The sequence below is a fragment of the Cajanus cajan genome, chromosome 7 (assembly GCF_000230855.2).
Source record: "Cajanus cajan strain Asha chromosome 7, NIPB_CcT2T_4, whole genome shotgun sequence".
Classification (NCBI taxonomy): domain Eukaryota; kingdom Viridiplantae; phylum Streptophyta; class Magnoliopsida; order Fabales; family Fabaceae; genus Cajanus; species Cajanus cajan.
In genome coordinates, this window is record NC_138523.1 from 5,792,010 (window position 1) to 5,804,247 (window position 12,238).

General features: G+C 36.0%; 1 protein-coding gene across 1 annotated transcript in view; it reads right to left on the reverse strand.

Moving 5' to 3' along the window:
* Positions 1 to 7,063, reverse strand: part of LOC109810520 (uncharacterized) — a 7,310-nt gene extending 247 nt beyond the window's left edge. Inside the window, exons 1-3 of the mRNA XM_083060657.1 lie at positions 3,402 to 7,063; positions 373 to 3,198; positions 1 to 249 (exon numbers count right to left, since the gene is read on the reverse strand). The exon at positions 1 to 249 is cut by the window's left edge and continues 247 nt beyond it. Of these exons, the coding sequence (XP_082916783.1) occupies positions 1 to 249; positions 373 to 3,198; positions 3,402 to 7,063 (6,737 nt within the window). The remainder of the gene's footprint in view (positions 250 to 372; positions 3,199 to 3,401) is intronic.
* Between the last annotated feature and the right edge of the window lie 5,175 nt (positions 7,064 to 12,238).

Genomic DNA, 12,238 nt, shown 5'->3' on the forward strand with positions numbered 1-12,238 from the left:
TATAATTGACCATGACATAAGGCATTCAATCTTTTCTCTTCAATGAGGTTCAACTGATCATAGCGAGCCTGAACCCATTCCGCTTCCTCAAGTTTGGTTTCAGCCAATACTCTTAGAGAAGGTATCTCAACCTCAATGGGAAGTACTGCTTCCATACCATAAACCAGCGAATATGGAGTTGCCCCAGTAGAGGTGCGAACGAAAGTGCGATATCCATGTAGGGCAAAAAAAAGCATTTCGTGCCAATCCCTGTAGGTGACCACCATCTTTTGAATAATCTTTTTAATATTCTTGTTTGCTGCTTCCACTGCCCCATTCATCTTAGGGCGATATGGTGAAGAATTGTGATGTTGAATCTTGAAACTTTCACACAACTCTTTCATCATTTTGTTGTTCAAATTGGTCCCATTGTCAGTAATGATCCGACTTGGCAACCCGTATCTACAAATTAAATCTCTCTTGATGAATTTGACCACCACATTTCTGGTCACACTGGCATAAGAAGCTGCTTCAACCCATTTAGTGAAATAGTCGATAGCAACAAGAATGAATCGATGCCCATTGGATGCTTTTGGTTCTATTGGACCAACCACGTCTATTCCCCACATTGAAAAGGGCCATGGAGCGGCCAATACATTCAAAGATGTTGGGGGAACATGAATATTATCTGCATAAATTTGGCACTTGTGACACTTCCTCACATGACTACAGCAATCAGCCTCCATGGTCAACCAATAATAGCCAGATCTTAGGATCTTTCTTGCCATTACATGTCCATTTGCATGTGTTCCAAATGAACCTTCATGGATTTCTTCCATGATTTCCATAGCTTCTTTAGCATCAACGCATCTAAGCAAAACCATGTCATGATTTCTTTTATAAAGTACTTCTCCATTTAAGAAGAAACTCATTGCCAACCTCCTCAAAGTTTTCTTGTCATTTTCTGAAGCTCTAGGAGGGTATTCTCTGTCTTTTAGATAGCGTTTGATGTCATAAAACCATGGTTTTCCATCTGGTTCTTCTTCTATTGCTTGACAATATGCTGGTTGACCTTGATTATGTATTCTTATCAGTGGAACCTCTTTTCCTTGACTAATCTTGAACATCGAAGACAATGTAGCCAAGGCATCAGCCAGTTGATTTTCCTCGCGAGGGATGTGATGGAAAGTTATTTCCTCAAATTGTTCCATTAAATTTTTGATGTATGAGTGGTATGGGATTAATTTAGAATCCCGAGTTTCCCACTCATCTCTGAGTTGATGGACAACCAATGCTGAGTCTCCATAAACTTCTAACACTCTAGCCTTGAACTCCAAAGCTGCTAGAACCCCCATTGCACATGCTTCATACTCTGCCACATTGTTAGTACAATCAAAACCCAACCTTGCAGTGAAAGGGATTAATCGGTCCTCTGGAGTGATCAACACTGCCCCAATTCCATGCCCCAGTGCATTAGAAGCTCCATCAAATAACAACATCCACTTCTTTCTATTTATGGACTCTCCCTCTTCAAACAAAGCCATGATATCTTCATCTGGAAAATCATATTGTATTGATTGATAATCGTCTATGGGTTGATGAGCCAAATACTCAGCCAACGCACTGCCTTTAACAGCCTTTTGGGTTACATACACAATATCATACTCTGATAATAACATTTGCCAGCGAGCGATTCGACCCGTTAAAGCAGGCTTTTCAAATATATACTTGATCGGATCCATCTTGGATACTAACCAAGTAGTGTGACTTAACATGTATTGTCTTAAACGTCGAGTAACCCAAGCCAAAGCACAACAGGTTCGCTCTACCAGAGAGTACCTTCTTTCACAATCTGTAAACTTTTTGCTCAAGTAATAGATTGCTTGTTCTTTTCTTCCAGATGCATCATGTTGCCCCAGTGCACAACCCATAGATTCCTCAAGTACCGAGATATACAAAATGAGAGGTCTCCCCGAGGTGGGAGGTACCAAAACTGGAGGGTTTTGTAAATACTGCTTCATCTTCTCAAAAGCTTTTTGACAATCTTCATTCCATATCACTGGTTGACTCTTGCGCAGTAACTTGAAAATCGGATTGCAGGTTGCAGTTAATTGAGATATGAACCTGGCAATATAGTTCAACCTCCCCAAGAAACCACGAACTTCTTTTTCAGTACTTGGAGCTGGCATTTCTAAAATTGCTCTCACTTTGTCAGGATCCACCTCTATACCATTTTCATTAACCACGAATCCCAACAATTTTCCTGACTTCACACCAAAAGTACATTTGGCAGGGTTAAGTCGGAGCTTATACTTCCTTAGCCGCACAAATAGCTTTTGTAGATTTGTGATATGTTCTACCTCCGTCCTGGACTTAGCAATCATATCATCGACATAAACTTCAATCTCTTTATGCATCATATCATGAAACAAAGTCACCATAGCTCGTTGATAGGTTGCTCCAGCATTCTTCAATCCAAAGGGCATCACTTTATAACAAAATGTTCCCCATGATGTAATGAATGTAGTTTTCTCCATATCTTCAGGAGCCAGCCTTATTTGATTATATCCTGAAAATCCATCCATGAACGAAAAGAAAGCATGTCGGGCAGTGTTATCCACTAGAACATCTATATGTGGCAATGGAAAGTCATCTTTGGGACTAGCTCTGTTAAGGTCTCTATAGTCAACACACATTCGAACTTTTCCATCTTTCTTTGGGACAGGAACTATATTGGCAACCCATTGAGGGTACTTTGCCACTGCAAGGAATCCAACATCAAATTGTTTCTTTACTTCTTCTTTTATCTTTAAAGAGACCTCTGGCTTCATGCGCCTCAATTTTTGCTTAACTGGTGTGCATTCTGGGTTCAATGGCAAGTGATGCTCAACTATGCTAGAATCCAACCCAGGCATGTCTTGGTATGACCACGCGAAGACATCAGCATACTCAAATAACAACTTAAGCAACTTATTTCTTTCTTTCCCTTTTATAGCAACTCCTATTTTTATTTCTTTTTTATCATTTTCATTTCCCAGATTGATTACTTCAAGTTCCTCTTCATGGGGTTGGATCACCCGATCCTCTTGTTCTATCAACCTTTCTATTTCTGGTGGAGTGCTCAGGTCATTGTCATCTTCTTCAGCCTCATTAATGGGGTGATCAAAATCGTGACATGGGATATTAGCGTTATTATTTTTGGCATGGTTATTATTGAATCTGCAATTTAGGGTTGATGAAAGAAAATGAAGGTTGGAGCAATAAATGAGAGAAAAGAAAGATTAAAGGATAGAGAGAACATATGACAAAAAGATCAAAATGCATTTCATTCATATGATATACTGAAAGACAACATGCAAGCCCATTAACAAAAAGTCATACTAAAATCACGGGAATAATTGTAGAGTTTGTGTGACAATTACTTTGAAATTGAATTAAGAGTCACAGGAAATTCAATGATCTTCCAATTATGGAGCTCTTCACATGGATCACACGGACACACAAAGTTGGCGTGATTATCATCATTATCTTCCTTAATCATAGCCACTTGGTCTGCGTGCACCACCCCTCCACTTTGAAAGCTTTGATAAAGATGACAAATGGGAATCCTCTGAACTTTAGGCTCTCGATTCTCTAGACGAGCCAACCTTTTCTCTCTATTTTCTTCTGCCATTCTTCTTTTATCGGCTTGAGTAGGTTTGTACCCTAACCCCCATCGACCCTTGTTTTCTGGAAATTCTATTAATTTCGTGACTCCTTCCAAGCATGTTCCCAACCCAAGTCCTGGCTGATACCCTCCATTCATCATGACCTTTGCAACCATCATGGATGCACTTGATGGTTGTGGACTTCCCATTGGAGATTCAACATAAGCAGTACTAATTATTTCCAATGACTGAAACGAAGTTTCCAAAGCCTCCTCAGCTGCTTCAATATAACGGGTGGGAGCAGGACAACTCACCAACATGTCTTCCTCACCCGAGACAATCACTAGCTTGTCCTCCACAATAAATTTCAGCTTCTGATGTAAAGAAGAGGGAACAACCCCAGCTGAATGGATCCATGGTCTTCCCAATAAACAACTGTATGCAGGTTTAATATCCATGACTTGAAAAGTTATGTTGAAGGTGAATGGGCCAATTTGGACAGGGATTTCGATCTCCCCCATAACTTCCCTTCGTGATCCATCAAAGGCCCTCACAATCATAGAACTGGGTTTCATATGTGTCCCATCACAAGACAATCGATCCAGTGTTGACTTGGGCATCACATTTAATGAGGACCCATTATCGATAAGCACTCTAGCCAAAATGTGATTTGCGCATTTCACAGAGATGTGTAAAGCCTTGTTATGTCCCCTTCCTTCAGCTGGGACTTCATCATCTGTGAAAGTGAGGTGGTTATTAGCTGTAATGTTACCAACAATGCCGCCAAATGTGTCTAATGTGATGTCATTGGACACATGAGCTTCATTCAAGATCTTCATCAATAATTTTCTATGACTTTCAGAATTCATTAGCACTGATAACAAAGATACCCTTGCAGGAGTATGATTTAATTGATCAATGAGCTTGTACTCACTTTGTCGAATAAACTTAAGAAATTCTGAGACTTCTTCATCCGACACTTCCTTTTTCTTTTTCCCCATGACTTTTTCATCATCTCTCCTCTTAACACTTGAAACCTCTTCATTGATAATTGTATTTTCCTTTTGCTTATGGTTTTTTGTCAAGCCTTCTACTCTTAACTCTTCTGGAGTATAGACTCTACCACTACGGGTCATTCCACCTACTCCTACGATATTTGTTACGTTGGTTTCTGTAGTGTCAATTCCTTCTTTTTGTTGGGCATTCACATATTCACTTTCTACCTTCATTTCGTAACACCATGGAACCGCCTTAGTGTCCTTGTAATGGAAAGGAGCTGGAATTTGCACAACAAGTGGCTTAAGGGTACTAGGTGTTGACGCGAAAGTGTTTTTTGTGAAAGTGATTACCAGTGGTTTTGGAGTAGTCATGCTGGACTTCTCGTTTGATTGAATCATCAATACATCCTCTTTTGTACGCACCTGGCTCACCTGAACAAAGTTTGAGTTAATCATGCCTTGTAATATTTCCTTGAATTTGCCACATTCCTCAATAGAATGTGTGGTTGTAGGGTGGAAATCGCATACTCCTACTTTGCGAGACTCTCCCTTAATCATCCCATATTTGCACAATTCTGAAAAAATGAATCTCATGGGGGTTCGGATCTTCTCTACTTCTGTCACTTGTGGAGTACATTCTTCTTTGATAGCATTAACCGATGAAGTCCCATGACCTGGAAGTGGATTATTTCTTACATTCGGCTCGCTTTCCTTAAAGCTTAATAATCCTGCATCTATCAAGTCTTGTACCTTGTGTTTCAAACCCCAACATTTCTCAGTTGAATGGCCTATTGCCCCAGCATGATATTCACATTTGGCATTTGAATCAAAACCTCTTGGATATGGAGGTTGGACAGGCTTTATAGGAAGAGGCTCAACTAGAGCATTTTGAACCAGATGTGGTAGCAGTTCAGTGTAGGTCATAGGGATCGGAGCTAGAGTCCTTGGTTGATTATTTCCCCTTCTTTGAGCATTATTCACCATGGGAGGCGAAATTGCCGATTGATTTTCTTGGGGTACTTGAAATTGTGGTGGCGCTGTAGGTGGCCGATAAGGCATTCTAGATGGATAAGGTTGCGGGTATGGTGGCAAAGAAACTGCTGCAATTTGTGGGTTATACATATATTGGGGTCTATAATTGGGTATGAAAGAAATAGGATTGTAGTTAGGTCTGACTGGTGTTGTCATCACTGCATTTGTTTCACCTCCTTTCCTCTTATTTGTGGTTTCTAAGGGTTTCTTGATGGTTGTGGATCCTGCTGTCATGTGTGCAATCTTCCCATTTCTAACTCCCATCTCAACCCTATCTCCAATGATGACCAAATCTGAAAAGTTTGATGATACATTTCCAATCATCCTGTCATAAAAGGGGGATTGGAGTGTATCAATGAACATCGTGACCATCTCTTTTTCCAATAATGGAGGTTGTACCTGAGCAGCTACCCCTCTCCATCGTTGGGCATATTCCTTGAAGGTCTCATTCTCTTTCTTTATCATATTTTGTAACTGTGTGCGATCTGGGGCCATGTCCATATTATACTTGTACTGTTTCAAGAAAGCCTCTGCCAAGTCTTTCCATGTGCGTACTCTTCCTCGCTCCAGGCTCATGTACCAACTTAATGCTGCTCCAATAAGGCTTTCTTGGAAGAAGTGAATCAACAATTTGTCATCATGAGCACAGGAGGCCATCTTTCGACAATACATAGTGAGATGATTCCTTGGGCATGTATCTCCCTTGTATTTATCAAGTTCTGGAACTTTAAACTTGGGAGGAATTATAACATCAGGAACCAGACACAAGTCCACAGCATTGAAACCATAATTGTCGAATCCCTCTATGGCCTTTAATCTATCTTCCAACGATTGAAGCTTATCATCATGGGAAATATCTTCCGAATGACGATGGTGTACAATAACAGTTGGTGCAGGAACTAATACCTGGTTATTAGGAGGCCTTTCGCCATGACTTACATTAGGTGGTGCATGAGCAATTGAGTGGGTTGGAATTTGTGGGTCATTAGCTTCAAGGGTTAGGTTTTGGGTTTGTGTTTGATGTGATGGGTTTAAGGTGGAGGTAGATGGATTACCCTCAGGAATATTAGCCATAGGTGGCGTGTATCCCGGAGGTAAACCATATGGAGGTAATGGAACTTGGCCTTGAAGGTTTGAAGTGGAAACATGATGGTCATTTTCTGAGGTCGTTAGGATGACAGGTGGTGTGTACCTTTGAACATTCGGGTTGGGTTGCGTGCGTGGAGTAAACCCAGGAGGGTAATCAGGTGACTCATGAGGCTGTTTAGATGACTCTCCATTTGCCCCTTTTTTGGATTCCATTGACTGCAACAAGTCCAAAATTTTTCCCATTTGTTCTTTCAACTGATTTACATCTCCTCTCAGCTCCTCATGCTGTTGCTCCAAGTCATCTACCATCCCTTCCATGATTTTGGTCTTTGTACGTGTCCCGTAAGGGTGTCGAAGGGATGCTTTCTTTGCCTCAATAATTGTTTTCTTTTATAAAACTGTATAAGAAAATTTAATGAGTATGTAATGATGTGACTATGCATCATGTATGTGAAAATGTTAAATTGTTGGAGAGACATAAATCACATGAATCACGTGGATCATCTTTCTTTAATTGTTTCTTAGATCGTCACGTTCTAGATACTAGGTCATGGAATCAGTGGATCTTTGTGATCATTATCAATTAAACTTTTCCTTTAGAATGTCACATTCTAAGTACTAAGCGTAATATGAAACGAGTAGCTTTTGCATGAACATCCTCTCTTAGCTGGCAAATTTTATTAATAACAATAGTATAATACATCATGATAACTTAAATTATTCACCGCTAACAACCATCTCTCTCATTTTTGCTATCATATCTCTACAGTATTCAAGGAAGTCATAAATTTCTTTGGGAGTGGAATGTGGGATTGCCATTCCCTCAGCTCGTTGTAGTAGGTGAGAAGTGTCATGGAGCATGTTTTTAACTTGCTGAACTCGATCCACAAGATTATATGCCCAAATTCTTTGATTTTCTTCATGTATTCCGATGACGTCCCTTAATTGCCTTATTTCTTCCTGTAGGCCCATAACCTGATGATTTATCTCTCCCAATGTGGCTTGATAGTCCATATTCAGATTGAAATTTAGTCTTTTTTCATCTTGAACTCTACTTTCATACTCTGCCACTACCCTTTTGAGTTGTTCTTTCAAATCCTCCAGTTGTTTTTGTGCTGCTTTTTCAGCTTTTTTGGATGTTTCCCAAGCCTCTCTCCATCGTTCACCATCAACCCTAGCTTGATCACGTTCATTTCTTCGCATCTTTAATTCTGTGGAAGCGGCCTCTAAACAACTGCGGGTATTCAACTTACTTTCTTCTTCAATTCTCGCTCGCTTATTGGCTAGTTCAACACATTGTCTTACTTGGGAAATTTCTCTTTGCATTGCTTGATACTCTTGGCGGGCCTGTATTAACTCCCTCTTCATATCTTCTTTTTCTTTCTCAGATTTAGCCAACTCTTTTTTAAGTTTTTCGACCTCTTCTTGACTCATGGGTTCTTGAATTGGCATTTCTTTAATAACTGAAATAGGACCTTGGAATGGTAATTTAACATGTTGGACTCTCTCATTGAGCCACTGCTGATAACTCAACTCCACATTACAATTTCTTTTTCCCAATTCCCTCCCTTTTTTAATCACTTTATCCCAAGACTGTCTAATCTTGTTAAGCAAATCCAACTCCTTAGTCATATCATAGACCATGAAAGGAGTGATCGAATCTTCAACCGGTGGGCTCCTAATCGGATAACCGAGTTGTCTCAACGCAAGAGAGGGATTGTAGTTTACACATCCTTTTGTACCCATGAGTGGTACTTTTGGGAAATCTCCACATTGACAAATCACTTTATCGATGTTTTGTTCTCGCAAGTACCAAGAAATGGTCTTTTCGCTAAGATTAGCTATGCTGTAAGCCCATTCACTCTTATTTTTAATCTCAATCTGACTTCCTCTCTTGAACATGTAGGATGTGAACCACAAGTATAGTATTGGTATACAACACAAAATTGTCCCACCCTTTTTTTCATGACGCAAGGTAAGAGAATGATATGTATCTGCAAGAATGGCTGGTACAGGACTTCTTTTCTCATGTTTGAAAGCTAAGAAGACATCAATTGCAGCAAAGTCAATAAAGTTTTCAATGTTTGGGAATAAGACAATCCCATAAATAATGAGGGCGAGCACATCCATGAAAGCACCCCATCTCTCATTCTCTGCTAAGCTTAGCGCATATCGCTCAAGGTTAGTTCGCGAGAAACCTTCAATTCCCCCTTTCGTCTCTTTCTTGCTTGCTAGTTCTCTGACATTAGTCCCTAAGGAGATGGCAACTTTGGCTAATGAAGGATAATGTCCCATGTACATATACGGCTTTTTATTTCCTAAGCCAATACCTAGTATTTGTTCGAATTCCTCAAGTAATGGTGCCAGTTGAAAATCTTGAAAAAGGAAGGATCTCAAGGGAGGATCATAAAATTGGGCTAGGGCAGTGACAGCTCCCTCTTGTACGTCTACTTCCAATAGGTTAAGGATTTTTCCATATCGAACAACAAAAGTTCGTCGCTGACCGCCTTTTAACATGTTACTAAGAGTTCTCAAACTGCTCAAGTTAGTTTGTCTGACCTTTAACTTTAAAGTTTTCCTTAAACCTGATTCCATGACTTCTCGAAAGGTGTTCACAGCGACTTAAGTCTTTATGACTCTCCAACAACCTAGAAATGAATGCAGCATGCTATCAATGAAGTTATCTATTTTACTTTATGGGATTCTTTTTGAAATGCATGATAGGATGTAAGAGTTTATTTTTTTAAAATTTTCATGAAATGAAATGCATGATACTTGTTATGAAATGAAAAAAAAAATCTTTTTTTTTATGTTTTATGTAATTTGAAAATAGAGGTAGAATATTGCTCCTGTGATACTTAACAAGGGCATTCCTAAGTTGAAAGCTCTATAGACCCCTAATATGTGTTCCTCTCAAAAGGGTGGGACTATGGTTCTAAAACAGGTTCCTAGAGCCAATAACCCTTCTCAGGATATTAATCACAATAATAGGTAAACTATTAGAGATGATAATACCCTAGAAAGGATCAAACTCTAGGTGAGGCCTTCATAATAACCAAACAAGATGTTCATCAAGAAGGTTACTACTACTCAACCTCTTACTTATCATAAGTTGCACTCAAGTCCGGGCATAGGACCCCACTCATAAACGTGTGTGAAATTGTGTAAGTGAAGTGTGTGAAAGGAGCAGTCCTACACTATCCAATCTACAAAACACAACACAAATGATATAGAAAATAAAATTCTTCTACCCTAAAGTTCAAATTACACAACACATATTTAAAATTAATGCAAATAAAATAAACAACAAATAAGAGACATAAACCAAAGATAACAACAATAATAAAAATAAAACAAAAGTGAGAAAAGCATTTTTAAAAATTATTAATTAGTTTAACTAATTATTATAGGCTCGACTCTCAAACAGTCCCCAGTGGAGTCGCCATCTGTAGCAACCTCAGTCGCGACGGGACGGCGAAAAATAAATGGAAAAAGAGGAGTCGCCACCAATGTTATTTTTATATGGAAAAACATTGGAAAAACCATAAAGTAGAAAACAGTCTACGAAAACCAAATTTTGAGTTCGGGAGTCAATTACGTGTGAGGAAGGTATTAGCACCTCACAACGTTCGTCCTAAGACGATTACCTTTAATTAATTAAACTAATTATTTATAATTTATAAAAATATTTATCTCACTAAAATTATCAAATATATATTTTTGTTTTTTTTTTTGGCTCGACAAGATTTAATTCTTGCTCCTACGTATCTTCATGTGTAATGAAGAATCAGAGTCACGTAGTTCTTTGTAAAAAATATTTGTGTGTTGATATTTTTTAATTAAATTTTATTTTTGTTAAATATAAGATTCTTGAACTGTCTCAGCTCATTCATCTTAAAAATATAAAATTAACTAAGGTGTACACCAAAGTCAATTCAATAAAATTTTAATTATAATTATTGCTAGAGATTGTTATGAAGTTTTAGACGAAATTAAAGATAAATAGAGTAAAAAACTATTCACTCACGGAAATACTATTCACACCGAAATTACTGTTCACATTTTTTTTATTTTTATTTTTATTTTTATTTTTTTATTTTTTATTTTTTTTTATTTTTTTTTTTATTTTTATTTTTATTTTTTTTAAAATATACCTTTTTTGCTATATATATATATATATATATATTTTTTTTTTTTTTAAAACAAAAATTGACATTTTCCGGACGAAATTGGGTTACTACAATATATATATATATATATATATATATATATATATATATATATATATATATATATATATATATCCGCGTGTTGCACGTGCCTAACAACTTCGAACATTTATTTCTCTTGATGCGACAGGTGTAAAGGTTTAATAAAGACACGTGAAATACTGGTAATATATTTTTTAAAATATTTTAATATACTTATATTATTAATATAAATTAAATTAGATTTTTTTAAGTGATTTCTATGAATTTCTTTCAGTAATTTAAAGGTACGTTGAAAAATTATATTATTGAAATAAATTTATAAAAATCACTTAAAAATTTATGTTTTAATAATTATATTATTGATAAAAAGTATTTATTAATTTTATTAATTATTAATTTTTGATAAAAAATTTGATTTCTTTTTTTTTTAGTGAGGTTTTTCTTCTCTGACACTTTTTTATTATTATTATAAACAATACTGGAATTCGAGAATCGAATTCAATGTGATTCAAATCAATAATTTATTAATATTTTAAAAATATATTAATAAAATGGTAAAATTAAGAAAAGTAAATTGAAAAGAGATGTAGTTTAATTTGATAACGTGTTTGTTTTGGATACAAAATGTCTCGATTTTGAATCCTCTTATACTACTTCGAATTATTATTTTCTATGATATTTCTTATTATATGAATAATATAACGAAATGAATTGAAGAATAATTCTAATTAAATATAAATACTTAATATTCATATATAAAATAAAATGCTGTTAGTTTAGCTTGGTAGAGCGCGGTCTCCAAATTTTGATGTCGCAGATTCAAATCCTACGTAGCGTGATGATTCATCCGTACGTAATATTATTTCAAAAAAATTTATAGTAACCATCTTATTTGAGAGGGTACTAATACAATTTTTTATATTTTATATTTTTAATAATTTATTTAAATAATATTTATAATATTTTTTATTCTTTTAATTTTTAAATTATTTAGTTATTTTATTTTTATTTTATATATTCTAATTTATTTGTAATAATATTATTATATATTTAAATAGTTTAATTTTAATAATTTTTTAAGTATTTTTATCTTTTCACTTAAAATTTTTGAATTTCTATATTTTAATTTTAATAATTTTTTAAGTATATTTTTTTTGTCTTAAATTTTTAAATTTCTATATTATAATTTTAATAATTTTTATTTTTATTATTATTTTTTTTTCATTTTTTAATATTTTATAATATTATTAAAATCTCTCAATTTTTTAGGGTACTGTAATAA